General features: G+C 33.2%; 1 protein-coding gene across 2 annotated transcripts in view; it reads right to left on the bottom strand.

Moving 5' to 3' along the window:
• Ercc8 (ERCC excision repair 8, CSA ubiquitin ligase complex subunit) overlaps positions 1–15513 on the bottom strand; it is a 71669-nt gene that overhangs the window by 24020 nt on the left and 32136 nt on the right. Inside the window, exons 5-9 of one of the 2 annotated variants that reach the window (XM_010626932.2) lie at positions 9845–9926; positions 8497–8565; positions 7337–7403; positions 4543–4643; positions 2974–3098 (exon numbers count right to left, since the gene is read on the bottom strand). In XM_010626932.2, the coding sequence (XP_010625234.1) occupies positions 2974–3098; positions 4543–4643; positions 7337–7403; positions 8497–8565; positions 9845–9926 (444 nt within the window). Of the gene's footprint in view, positions 1–2973; positions 3099–4542; positions 4644–7336; positions 7416–8496; positions 8566–9844; positions 9927–15513 lie in introns of both variants that reach the window. The other variant, XM_010626931.2, reaches the window with a different exon arrangement.

Below are 15513 nucleotides of genomic sequence, written 5' to 3' on the forward strand. Positions count from 1 at the left end.
AAAAAAAAAAAAAAAAAAAAAAATGTGCCTCTTTTAATAGCTTCATAAATGACAGGCATGAATAATAGGCCCCGAGTTTCCTGACTTTATCAGTCACAAGATGATAGTGCCAGTAACTAAAATAGTAAAATCAGAATGCCTTTCTCTCAACTTTCCTGATTTCCAGGGTGTGACTCACAAACCACAGATTTCGCAACATGATCCACTAAGATGTGAGAGAAAATATGAAAATTTCTATTTCTATTTCATTTTTTAACCAAAACATTAAGCTTTACTAAATTTAATATATAGACTAATAGTATTTGTATATAATTTATACATATATTAGAAGTAGGTTCTTAATACTTGTTTTCTAATAATAAAGGTACTGCTAATAAGGCAAAATATACTATAAAAATTTTCCATTTGTAATATATGCCTTACAATTAGCGGGTATAATACTATTTTTGGCATACTTCTATTTCACTGTTATAATTAGTTCCTCAGTAGACAATATTCCCAATTTACAAATAAGGGCATGAAAAGTCTAAATATTGACTAAAATCCTCAATTACTAAAGGGGAACTGGAATTTGAACGACTAGAATTTGTTTCTTGTTCTGACAATCCTTTAAAAAGATCAAGAGAGCACAGAGTAACCCTTTCTGGGCACTGCCTCAACCTTTCCTCTAAGTGTTTTTTAAGGTAGATTTCTGGGCTAGCATAACATGAATGCTATTGCTTTGATCAAGCTCACTGAAAAATGTATTATCCATTTTAAATATACTATTACATATATGGACTTACTGGCAAAAGTCCTTAGGGAATGTTTTACCTTTAAGAAGCAAAAAAACCCAAAATAAAACAAAAAAAAGGAACAAAACCCTGTTAACAATTTATACATATTTAGTACTATTTCTTTGTATTTATCGTATTAAACCTTGACACATGCAGGGCTACTTTTCCACTCAAATGTCTTCAGTGGTTTTCATCTTACCAAGAGAATTGCCTAAGCCCTTACTAGGGCTGCATGGCCTACGTGCTCTGGCAGCCTGTTCTTTCTGTTCTTTCTACCCTGTTATGCTCCCTAATCCAATGCAAGAGCCTCCTACTTGCTCCTTGGGTATCCCACGCATGGTACCATTTGTCTGTACTTTTCCCTTCCTCTACCTAAAATGCACTCCCTCCCAAATAAATGATGAGTCCTCATTTTTTGTCACTTTCTCAGTGAGGCCTACTCTGACTACCCTAAGAAACAGCAACTCCAACTTCCCAGTATTCACTATGCTCCTTTCCTTGCTTTGCTTATCCTCATAGCGCTCATCCTATCTAACATAATTTATCTATCTATCCATCTACTGATTAAATGATGTCTTTTATCCTCTCCTTGGAAGAAAAGATTCCTGAGAATGAGCATTTTCTGTTTTGTCCACTGCTGTATTATGCTGTCTGGAAAATAAGTAAGTACTCAATAAATACTTCCTTTAAAAAATAAGGGATGGTGGGCTATGTAACCCCTTCAGGGATATGGTACATTATAATGAATGAAAGACTAAATTATGAGTCACAATGCCTGGGTTTGTAGCCTGAGACATGATAGGGGATGGTCTTAAAAAGATGATGTGTCGAGGAGTGGAGCTAAGGGCAGAACTTAGCGGTGGAGCATTTGTCTAACAGGTGTGAGTCCACAGATTCCATCCCTAACATAGGAGAAAAAAGAATGCAGGATTACAAAACTCTAAAATAATGCAGATATAAATAATTTTATATGAGTATTAATAATCAAAGTGAGACTAGGTTATTTTAAAGAGAGTTACTGGCTAGAAAGGATGAATAGAGAAGGGAATATGGTTAATATTAATACCTACATACACATTTTAAGGGAGTATGGGTATAATTAGTTTTACAGTAAGGATCGAATCTCGAATCAAATTCTGTTGCTTTCTAGTTGTGTAAACTTAGGCAAATTACATAAGCATTTTATGTCTCAATTTCCTCTTGTGTAAAATGAGTATAACAAAAACTACCACCATAGTGTTGACAAGATATGTTCTAGCACAATATTATATGCTAATTATTATCAATATTGTATCTGCATGTGGACTTTCAATACTAATAGCTATCATTATGATCAAACTATAAACTTTTATTAGCTTATGTAGAAAGTTACTAAACCATAGGTGTACCTGGTAAGAACTGTCATACAAATATAAATAAGTACTAGAAATTATCTGCCACCGGGTGAGTCTAGCACTTTGGGACTGGAGGTATAGATCAGCAGAATAGGGCTTGCCTAGAATGCTTGAGGCCCTGTGTTCAACCCTCAGCACCGCAAATAAATAAATAAAAACAAAAAGCTAGCAATTTCAAAATAGACTTTTTCCAGTATTGAATAAAGTGATATATTTTACTAACATAATATTCATTTGTGGTTTTGTTTATAAGCCATTTATACTATAGAATTGACTCTTTGTAACTTTTATTTATATCAACAGTTCTTAATTTTTTATTCTTTCACAAAATACCTGAGCAATATGCCATGCTACCATTAGGATCAGTGCCACAGTAGACAATAATTCTCTACTAAGTGGAAGGAATGTGGCAGGGGTGGGTTTTTTTTGTGGGGGGTTTCATAATTAGTTTTATTTTATTTTTCCTCATTGAGTTTATTGGTACATTTTAGGTATACAGTACAGTTACATTCATCATTGGGCTCTTGTACCTTTACATGACACGCCTTGGTTCTCATTTTTTCCCCCATACCCATGTCCTCCCTTCACCCCCTCCTCCCTTCCCTATTTACAAAAACTTTATTTCCATTTTTGCATTTTCTCATGTTTTTCAAGGGTGGGTTGTTTTGACATCGTGAGAAAAGAGACATTTTTAAGAAAACAGCTATTATTTAAAGGCAATAAACGGAGTCAAATCAATAGAGAAACATATCATACATCCATTTTAAACTGCATGTTCAAAAAGTACTTAAAAAATATCTTACTAATGTATTTTCTCCATTGGAACTATTCCAGAGCCTCATTCGATTATCTGTACCAATAGTTAGGAGGTGAAGCCCATCGCTTGTAAAACATAAGCCATTAACTTTCCCATTATGAGCAGTGTTTGCTGCAAAGAAAAATACAGTTCAGTTTTTTCCTTATATTCAACAAATATTTAATGCTCAATGATATATTAAGGGACAACTTATCAAATTATGTAAAACTACAAGATGGTTATATTTTAAATTAACTAAACTTTCAGATTATTTAAATTTGAGAAACTATATAAATTAGAATCATAAAAATAGAGGATAACAGGAAAAGATCTTGCCAAATATAATTTTTTGGCAAGCTGTGCTATCAAATTCAATTAAATACATAACTTAACACTAAAACTTTAATCATCTTTCATTATTCCATTTCTCCATGAACTATTACACGTAGTAGTGTTTCCCATTGCTAGAAGTTAGCAAGAAAACTGTTCCAGCTTCAATCAAAATTTTTATTTCTTTCAAAATGAGAAATTTTGAGAAAGCACAATTCCTAATAGCCTGATTAATTTAAAAAGAATTTCAAAAATAATCATGTTTTATGTAGCTCATCCTAATATATTAGTTCACAATTAAGTTTAAGTGAAATTTTCTACTCAGGAATTAAATTCTATTATAAAATGCAATTGAGGCATATTTTTACAGGGACTGCAGCTGACTCATGAATTGTCATTTTTATGCTGACACAACAGCAATATTGTTAACTATTTCTGTAATTTATTGGGGCTTGCTATTTGCAATTGAATTTGTATGGTTGACCTCACCGGGGGAAAAAAAAGATCAGTAAAGCAAGTCAATCCAGAAAAGTTTTTCTTTGAAAACTCAGAAGCAAAAGAAACTGCCATACTTAGTTTTTTAATATATATTTATTTTTATTAGTACATGTTTGGAGTACATAATGATTACACTTATCATACATAAAGTACCTTATACTTTTTCCATCCCCTTCACCACCCCTCCCTTTCTCCTTCCTCTGCCTGTTACTTGTATCCTGGAGAAACACAGCAGAATTTAGTTTAAGTAATTTAGAAAGTGATTCATGGCATATGCCTGTTAGGGTTTAGTTCTCAAATATCCTCCATAAGTATCAGGTTCAAAGGTGGAACCTGGCTGGAAGGAGTGGGTCAAGGGGGATGTGACTTGGGAGGATGTATTTTCATCTAGGGGTCTTGGCTTGTAGCTCTGCATCCTGGCTTCAATGTGGTGAACGGTTTTCTGCCACGCCATTTCTGCCTTGTAGCCACCTAGCCACGGACTGTAGCCACTGAAACTGTTAAACCAAAATAAACCTCTCCTCCTTTTAGTGGTATGTCTAGTATTTTGACTCAGTGACAGGAAAGTGACTAAAACATGCCTTTAAAAATTCCTAATGTTCATAATTTTTCAATATAAACTTATTTATTATTATTTTTTTTTCTGATACTGGGGATCAAAATATACACATTGTTTGGCTTCAATTTAAAGACATCAACACAAAAATACTATCATTGTCATGTATCATATTTATATAATCTTCATTACCTGATTCAGCAGCTTGTGACTTTTCTCCATTATGTTGATCAAGAGTAAGCAAACATCCTGATGCTCTCCTCACATCCCATAATTTTACTCTACTGTCAGCACTGAGAAGAAATAAATGTTATGTTGACAATATGTAGCTAGGATAGCAATTGTACCCCTCACCCACTCTTCTAGCATTATGGCACACAGAAGTTCCATTATATTAGCATCACTGTATTCATACAATTGGATTGTTTTACTTTGCCTTTTCAGCACATTTTCAACACTCAAAAATTGCATAAAAATGTGAAAAAATATCAAGGAAAGATAATCTTTTGTTTTTAAGATCACAAGGACAAAATTGTGTTGCTGTTTATGTTGTTTTTAATTACATGAGCATCTTCTCCCCCCAAGGTTCTAGCAAGTTTGCTACTATATCATTTCTATCATTATTATTCACACTGTCTAGACAATCAATGAACTAATTTCACTTGAAGAATCTTTTTGGGTTGCGGATATAGCTTAGTGGCAAAACACCTCCATATCATACAAGAAGCACTGAGTTTAATCCCCAGAACTGTCAAATTAAAAAAAAAAAATTATTTGGCATGAGCTTGGTATTTTAACTTTTTATATAAAAAAACAAGTAAGGTGCAAATGAAGACAATATATTTTCATTTGGTTTCTTGTACTCAGGTTATTCGTTATCAGTTAAATCAGAAATACATTTAATGTCTCCTAGAAATTACACTTATGTTCATTTGCTTGCAAGTAAGCAAAAATAAAGGCAAATATATCCATGATCACACATCAATTTCTAAGCTACTTCTAAAGAAAAAAATGCCCATAAAGTCCATGTGCACCTAATCAGTTCAAGTCATGGTATCATGTCTTTACTAAGATCTCTACAATATTCTAACTCATTGGGTTTCTCATGTTATTTTAACGAGAACACATTACATTATACTTTGTGAGGCCATTTCTCATTACCACACACACAGCTTATTCAATGCTATCATTATGATTCTTTTTACAGATCACCATCAAAGCTAGCCAGTGGGAATAGTCAGCAGAAAGCTAGTATGCTTCACTCTCAGTTTTCTTTGCTTTTGGTTGAGGAAAATATATACAATGGGAAGAGTGAGAATTTAAGTCTCTTTCAAATCAGCTTAGATTTGGACATATCCAACTCTTAATACTGGTTACTAGGTTCCTTTTGGTCCTGTAGGAATTCTGAGAACTGAAAATCTCTCAGTTCCCCTTTGTTCTAGGAAAAACCAAGCAAAGCACAAAATATAATATAAATCTAACCAAGCATGGACAACACAACCAGCACCTAGTTCTTCACCTTCATACCTCTCTAGCCAATCTTTTTATTGCTAGATGCTGATCTTATTACTTCAGAAATCATAAATTTCATCATCACATTCTGCAAACTATTAACAGAAGCTTTTGGGGGACTAACCTGCGAGAAGGGCTGGCACCTTAAAAAAATCCAGACACAGATCTTTATTAAAACGTTTATCTCAAAATAGTGATTGGGGAGGAAGCTCAGTGGTACAGTGCCTGGAAAACGTGTATGAGGCCATGGGTTCAATCTCCAGCACACACACACACACACACACACAATTCTACCACAATCTTTGGTTATTACTTTCTATTTCTTGTTTTTGAATTTTCTTACTCTGACATGCACATTTCTGTCTCATTAGGTCTTTGATCCCTCCTACAGGCTATTTTGTGATTTCTTATACTCATGACTTCACAGGTATGTACTCTCCTTAAAATACTGAAAAGTGTTATGTCTATGTAATCTGATGTTTTGCTTTCTGTGGCTTAGTAAAGCTGTAGTTTACATACTCAATTGAGCACAACTACCCAGCGATCCTATGTGTCCCTACTCAGCTCCCTCTCTTGTTCAATCTGTTATTCCAAATCTTTACTTCCTTCCCCTAAAATTGCCACCTCACTTCCATACTTCCACACATGTATCAAGTCTTACTCTACTAAAAAACAATTGAGGTCATTAAGTTTGTATTTCTTGAACTTCTCTGCCAAAGCAACAAACTTAACTGTATTCAATCCCACCCTTTCCTCCTTCTATTTAGTCTCACAGTACCCTTTCTGTGTCAAGTGTTAACCTGTCTAGACCTGAATACCTCTCCCCTCCTGCCTACTAAGTGGGCTCAATCATTCCCTCTACTTCTTATCTTCACTTATTTTTCTCTACTGGTAATTTCTTTTCTGCAAATAAATATGCAATACACTTCCCTCCAAAAATCAATTTCCCCAAACTTTGATACTTCTTTCTTTCCCTATATTACCCCTACCAAAAAATGTATTTTTCAGGATGCCCTCTCATCACTGATTTTTCCCTCATTAAATTGGTAGCTTCCCGAAGTTTGGTTACCTATGTGGCCCTATCATAGAAGTTGGCACAAGGTAAGCAGCCAGTAAATGTTAATAAATTGAAATCAATGAATAGATGGATATTTTCTATCAGATTCAAAATAATTCTGGTTTAAAGAAAATGAATAGAAAAATAACTATTTTAAAATCAACACAGTGTTATCCTTTAGTCCAAAAAAATGACACAACAAAATGATTTACTAGTAGACCTAGTTGATTTGCATTACTACATAGTCTCATGTTTTCTCATTATTCTAAAGGTGTAAATCTTTAAAGTAGATAGTTACGATTATAATATGAAAATTTCTTTTGGTGATATGAATTAATATGCATCTTTATAAATGTAGTCTTTTAAAATGCTTATTATTACTAGCATTAATTTAAAAACCAAATAGCTACATTTTACCTGGCAGTTGCCAAGATATAGTCATATCGTGGTGACCAGGAAACTGCCAATATTTCCTGTCTGTGACCTGCAAATACAACTGTGTGAAAATTCTCAATAAAACACTTGAAAAATCAAAAGATAAAAGTTTTAGAAACATTTCCTAGTTCTGAAGAAAGTATTATAAAGTGATTAGATATGTTTATCATTTTTTTCATGTTTATAATTTCTTTTCAAATCCTAATGTGAAGTCTGTGGGGATAATTTTACCACATGGTATGTGAGGACTGGTTTTGTTTGGAAAGGTCAAGTGAATGCTTTTTGAAAAAGTTTAGATGTTAGCCTATGTTTCTATAATATAAAGTCACTGGAACACCATATAAAATAAACAGCTTAAAGAAATAAAATATTTTTCAATTTCTCATAAGTTTATAATAGAAAAAAGAATTGTTGATTATAAAAAAGCATTTGTATACAGTAACTTCTTTTTCTAGAAAGTACAGGTGGAAAGTTCATAGAATAAATGTTTTCAACATTTTAATTCAGCTTTACCTAACTTAACTATTCAAATCAGGAATTTTTATCTGCCTAGACTATATCAATAGAAATTCATAAAAATAATAATAGTAGTATCCATCTCACCAAGTTTTCTTGATATTTTATGTTTCATAGAGATGAATAATAGTGTATATTTCTGAATTATATTTCATCTTTTCACTGTTCAGAATTAAACGATTTAATACTGAATAAAAGGTAGCAAAAATAAATTAGTATGCCTTTTCCAAAATATTTCAACATTTTTTTCTGAAATATTTACACTGAGAAAAAAATGCAATTAAATATTAAAAACATCAGAACAATATTAAACAATGTTTAGGGACAAATGTACTGATACAAGTTTCTGTAGTACTTTATTTTTTTAAATGCTGAGAAAATACAAGGTTTTGAGTTAGATCTATTTTTCATTTCTTTTGAACTTCCCCTATAGCCATTGTTCATATAAATGTCACCTCAATAGTCCAATTTTGTAAGAATAATGCACAGAAGAATCTTTTTTTCCCTGTTGTCTTTTAACTAGCACAAAATACATCAGTCATGTCACTTACAAAGAATACATTGTTAGTAATGATTCTATTGATTGGTTTACTCAAAGTAGTAGTTGTTTCAATTATAAAAAATACCCTGTAGAATGTGAGAACAGGATCCAGACTTTAAGTCACAAAGTTGTACTTTGGGTCCTCTAGTACCGACTGTAAAAACAAAATTAAAAAACTGGTTTAATACAATTTTACAGTCATTAGCAAAAATAAACAACATACTTCTTAGAAATCATGACATTTCACTGCATGCACTCAGAAATCTAAAAATATATGTCAAAAATACATTTCTAATAATCATTAATTATAATTAGAAAAATTACTTTGGGCCAGGGATTTAGCTCAGTGGCACAGCGCCTGCCTTGCAAGCTTGAGGTACTGAGTTTGATCTCTGGCACCAAAAAAAAAATTTTATTTTAATTGAAATTATACTTTAGTAGTAAGAGAAGTCTATTATTGCATTATTTTTTCTTTTAAAATAGAGATTTGTAAGAAGTTACAAAGCTAGTAGAGAGGTCCAGGTAACCTTTACTCGATTTCTCCTAATGATCCTAAATTAGGTAACTAGAATAGTGAACCCTGAAGTTATGACTGGTCTAACATATGAACAACTTAGGTCAATTAGCTTAATGGAAGACTCATCTGCCTCTTGTTATCTGTAGTGTGTACCCAGGTAAACATACAGATCTCAGCTGTACTGACTTAGTTACAACCAGCCCTCAGGAACTGATCAAGTTCATAAGTCAAGGGTCCATGATATAATATCAAAACCAAGGTATTTATATGGGAAATTAAATATGTATTATAATTGTGTGACATTTTATTACCTTAAATCATTTTATTTTAATAGCTTAGTTTTCCAAGTTAATGATACACTTCTAGTTTTAAGTACAATAACAGATTCACAAAAATTCTGGACACAGACTAAACGGACCTCAAAGACAAGTTAGGGACTAATTCTCAACAGATAAAGCAGCTGACCTATGTTAAGAGATTGATGTATAGCCACAGAAATAATGAAATCACAGTGACCAGACATGATAGTAGAAAAAGCATTGCTGCTTCTTCATGTGAAAAATTTTTTGTTGCAAGTGATTTTGTTTAAGTGGCTGTTTAATTTCAGTCATAATCTTAGGGACAGAAATGTTTTTCTTGTTTTATTGCATCAAATTGGAAACATTTCCAAATTTTGTTCAGGAAAATATTTTTGGAAATTTAGCAATTTAAAGGTAACTCCTTAGGGAACAGAAATATGCTTTTTAAATATTTTAATCCTAGCCATTGGCATAGTGCCTGACTTGTAAACATCTGTTGAAATAAATACAATCACATTATTTACAAAAAAAATAGTTTGATCTTCATCTCAGTTAATTAAATATAAAAAAGACAATGCTTTTGACATGTTAAAAGACAAAAGAATACATGTACAAACCTGCTACTAAACAGTGCTTGGTGGCAACTGGTGACATATGATGACTATAAACTGTTTCCTCAAAATTAAATACATCTGCAGTCTGATAATCAAAAACATTTAAAAAGTTAAGTTCTAATGATAAAACCAAAGCAACAAACTTTTGTTTCCCCATATGTTTAGCAATATAAAAACTGACTGTTAGCAATTTATTTGACTTAAACATAAAACAGTCTAGAAATTAAGAAAAGACAACCACCTGGTTATCTTCTGCTCTACTTCACTCTGGGGGATTTCATCATCAACATGGATGATGTAGCCAGCAGCGTGCCTCTCATCTCCCTACAATCTTAGCTACAATAACCAAGAGAGTGTGTCCTCACCTAGAACTGTTTCTAGCTTTGAAATCTTGCATTTCAGTTATCTGTGACAACAACAATCTTATCATTTTGACTTCTCTCTCTCTCTCTCAATTCCAGTACTGGGATCAAACTCTGGCCCTTGCACTTGTGAAGCAGGCGGCAGAACCACTGAGCCAAATCTGCGGCCCCCTGGTTACTCTCAAGACAATGGAATAAGCCAAAAACCTTTCAGTTTCTTCTGTCTTTTCTTCTCCAGCCTGGTTCCAAGTTCAACAGGCCAGTATCTTTGCTATCATCTTTCTATTTGTCAAGGAAGCCCTCCATCCTGAATAATTCCACAAATGTCTGCCTTTTCTGCACCTATATCCACAATGATCTATGTTAGGGATGGCAAACATTCTGCATAAAGCATGAAACAGTAAAAATGTTAGGGGTGAGGACCAAATATTTATCTTTGTAGTAATGATGGCCAGTCATACTTTTCACTATTTTAGTATTCTCTGCAATATTCTACAACTATTTCAAATTTTCTCCATTCTCCACAAATCTTTACTCAGTCACAACAGGTGATCTGATATTTTAGTTCAAAGAGAAACTAGGAGCCACTCAATCAGAACTCTGTTTTAGCAACAAAGCTACAAAAACATTTGCTTCTACTAAGCCCCTTTTCTCCTTCTTCACTTCAGTTAGCATGGAAAAAAAAAGATCCCTCCCCATTTCAAAAGTTAATCCCCTGCAGCATTTTCAGAAATCTCAGATTATCTCTAGGGTATCTATAACTTCTCTTCTGCCTCATTTCCAAATTCAAGTCTTATTCATCTTAATAGCATCCATCTCCCCAAGATAAACCAGAACACCTTTCATCTTACATTTGCCTTAATCTTTTCTCCTCTTCAAATTCAAATTCTGGCTATTTTTATTCCTTACTTCCTATGTGTTTTTCAATCAATTTTATTCTCAGTACTTATTCATTACTTCATCTCTCTCATTACTGTGATAATCTTGTCAGCATCCTACCTATGTAATTTGCCAGGAACATTTAACACAGCTGATTACACCATTGTTCTTACTTTTTTTTTTAAAACCTGGCTTCAAATGCTCATATGGTCTCCATTTTTCTCTTACTCTCCTATTTTTTTTTTTTTTTTTTTTTTTTTGGTGGCAGATTTTGCTGTTTCTTTTTCTGTTCTGTTTACCTTGGTCTTCCTTAAGATTTTTCTTATATGAACTCTTCAGCTGCCACCTGCATGCTAGTTATTCCAGTACAAGGTCAAACAGGAAATAATAGAGATAAATGAATAGGAAAGCTTTTAATATATTACCACCAGAAATAATATTTGCTTTAGTTATTTTTGAAATATATTCTTTATCAAATTAAGGTATTCTTCCTGTATTTCTCATCCACTATTTAAAAAATTTTTAAAATCATGAATGGCCCTACCCCCTCTACCTTTACCATTATAACTATTAAGCTTATGAATCTCTAGGTAGCTAGTTAACTTTACACTATTGTTGCCGAATACTGTTCTATTGTTAGTAGAGGTAAAGTTGTTCCACTTAGATGTTTACTGTAGGTCAATAGTAAGTTTATATATTTGGTTTCTCTGAGGGTTCATACTACAGTTATGGTCCTTCTATGGTACATTATTAGTCTTCAGAGTTTGTTAATACTCAGTTTTTATTTGATGCTATAATTGGTGCTGATTTTATTACTATAGTCAAGGTGACACAACTATTGCTATTAACTGGTTGCTTGGGGTGCCAGTATCTGGACTGCCTTAAGGTCATTAACAATACCATGGCACCTGGCAAGCACAAGGTCCTGAGTTTGATCCTCTGTACCAAACAAACAAACCAAAACTATGGCCCATTCCTGGAGAACTGGGTACTAGCTGGGATGTAACCTCCCAACCCAGGTAAATAGAGATGCCTGGATCCTAGGAGAGAGGCAGGGGCTTATTAGCCACACCCAGAAGACAACACTGAAATCAAGGAAGAAATAAGACAGTCTCTAAAACTAAATGACAATTCATGTACAACATACCAGAACTTAGGGGACACAATAAAGGCAGTCCAAACAACTAAAGAGGTCTCTGTGCTAGATACAAAGCTTTCCACTACAATTCAGCCTGCACTCTTCAAAACAAAAACAAACAAACAAAAAATAGAAACATGAGATGAGAAAATAAAAAAACTGCCTCCTAAAATTCCCAAATGCAAAGCCGATCCATGGGGCATTGAAGATGAAATAAAAAGCCACAAACTCAAATTATTTGAAGTGACATCAGGAGAGGTCACAACACAGATCAAGAAGGTATTTGGCAGAAGACACAGTAAGAGCCCAACTTATGAATGAGTTCCATTCTGGAAGAACGTTTGTAAGTTGAATTTGTTTGTAAGTCAACAAAGTGGGTCTTATACACCTTTGACACAAATATACAATGTAAAGCATAAGAACCCTCCTCCCCCACAAATCCTGTAAATAGTTTTACTTTTACAATAAGCGCATAGCAGTACTACTGTGACAGTGTCCAGCAGACATGTGAGCTACTTCTGTGATTTGTCACCATTTATGAATGATTGTAACGTGAGGTCTGCTCATATCTGTGAAAGTTTGAAATTTGAATGCCTGTAAGTTGGGGACTTATTGTATAAGTAAACAGATACTGAGCCAAATAAACAAAATGATGAAAGAGTCTTCAGGAAGACACTAATAAAAAGCTAGCAGAGCTAAACAAAACATGAAGGACCAACACAGAAAATAACTAGATTCCATAAAAAGGTCCAAGTAGAAATTGATGAGTTGAAAAATTATATTGAAAATATGGGCAACAAAAGTGATGAATGTGTAGACAGAGAATCAGAACTAAAGGACAGGCTTAACCCTGCTAACTAATTAATGAGAGACACCTTTAAAACAAGAGAACATGAAAAATGGATCCAACAGCTCCTAGACAAGGCAAAGATGACTAAGATTAATTGAAATTAGTGAAAAATCAGAAGATAATACAAATAGCATAAAAAAATCTGTTTACTGAAATAATAGCAGAAAACTTTGCAAATAGGGGAAAGAATTTAAAATACAGATAAGTAAGACATATAGAATCCCAAACAGCCATTATCAGCAAAAAACCCACCACATATCATAGTTGCAGAAGTCCAACACAAGAACAAATTCTTAAAAGCATTTAGAGACTAGCAACAAATTACTTATACAGTGATAACCCCATTAGAAGTATAGTAGACTTCTCAACACAAACCTTAAAGGTCAGATGAACTTGGAGTAAAGTATTTCAAGCCCCACAGAAAACAATTTCTAATCCAGGCTGATATATCCTGCAAAAGTATCTTTCAAAATTGATGGAAAAATAAGATATACACATGACAAAGAGCACCTAAAGAAATTCATAACCAGCAAGCCAGTATTCCAAAAACTTCTGACAGGTAACTTGGAAAGAGACAATGAAGCTAACGATGACAAAAAGTCTAAGTAAATGTAAAAGAACTGAAATTATTCCATGAATATTATCAGATCACAGTGCAATGAAATGAGAAATCAACAACAAAAAAGAAACCCAGAAATTATACAAACGTATGGAAACAAAATAAAAGTTTAAATAAGTTCTTTTAAGTAAACAATGGGTTAAAGAAGAAATCAAGGAAGAAATAAGACAGCTTCTAGAACTAAATGACTTCATGTACAACATACTGGAACTTATGGGACAAAATGAAAACAGTCTGAAGAGAGAAGTTTACAGCTATGAATACCTACATCACAAAAACAGAGCAAGCACAAATAAATAACGTTAACAATGCACCTCAATGTCCTGGAAAAACAAGAACAATCTAAATCAAAAGCTAGTACAAGGCCAGGGATTTAGCTCAGTGGCACTGCACCTGTCTCGCAAGCACGTCCTGAGTTCAATCCCCAGTACCGAAAAAAAAAAAAATTTTTTTTAAAAGCTAGCACAAGGAAGGAAGTTATAAAAATCAGAGCAGAAATCAATAAAAGTGAGATTAAAGAATACAAAGAAAAAAGAATATAAAGAATTAATGAACTGAAGACTTGGTTCTTTGAAAGAATAAACAAAATAGAAAAACCCTTAGCCAATCTAACTAAAAAAGGAAAAAAGATCCAAATCAATGTAATTAGAAATAAAAAAGTGAAATCAAAATGAGCACTGCTAAGATAAAAAGATTAACAATTATTTTGCAAACATGTACACCAATAAAGTGAAGAATAGAAAATAAATGCATAAATTCCTATATATTCATGAATTACCAAAACTGAACCAAAATGACTTAAAAACTCTTAATAGTCCAGTAACAGGCAATGAAATTGAAACAGTAATTAAAAAAAAAAAAAAAAACTACCAAGAAAAGCCCAGGTCTGGGTCGATTCACTGTTAGATTCTGGAAAATCGTCCGGGAAGATCTAACACTAATGTTCCTTAAGCTCTTTAATGAAATTGAAAGGGAAGGAAAGTCATTCCTGGAAGCTAGCATTACCATGATTCCAAAACCAGAGATCCAACTGAAAAAGAGAACTAGACCAAACTCATTAATGAATATAGATGCAAAAAACCTGAATAAGATACTGAATGCAATGAATCATCAAAATGATAATACATCATGATCAGGTAGGCTTCATCTAAGGGATGCAGGGATGGTCCAACACATGCAAGTCAATAAATGTAATATATCAAATAAAAGCAAAAACAAAATTCACATGATTATCTCAATAGATGCAAAAGAAGCTTTTGACAAAATCCAACATCATTTCATGATAAAAACAGAAGAAAATGGGTATAGTAGGACCTTATCTCAATTTTGCAGAAGCTATTTATGACATAACTACTACCAATACAATATTTAATGGGGAAAAACTGAAAGCTTCCTCTCTAAAAATCAGAAATAAGACAAGGATGTCCACTATCACAAAATACATCATGATCAGGTAGGCTTCATCTAAGGGATGCAGGGATGGTCCCAACACATGCAAGTCAATAAATGTAATATATCAAATAAAAGCAAAAACAAAATTCACATGATTATCTCAATAGATGCAAAAGAAGCTTTTGACAAAATCCAACATCATTTCATGATAAAAACAGAAGAAAATGGGTATAGTAGGACCTTATCTCAATTTTGCAGAAGCTATTTATGACATAACTACTACCAATACAATATTTAATGGGGAAAAACTGAAAGCTTCCTCTCTAAAAATCAGAAATAAGACAAGGATGTCCACTATCACAACTCTTGTTCAACACAGTACTCAAAACATTAGAAGAAAAATTCACAAGGAAAATAAATAAGAACTACTGA

Source organism: Fukomys damarensis, unplaced genomic scaffold (assembly GCF_012274545.1).
Source record: "Fukomys damarensis isolate Sample0158 unplaced genomic scaffold, DMR_v1.0_HiC HiC_scaffold_1, whole genome shotgun sequence".
NCBI classification, from domain to species: Eukaryota; Metazoa; Chordata; class Mammalia; order Rodentia; family Bathyergidae; genus Fukomys; species Fukomys damarensis.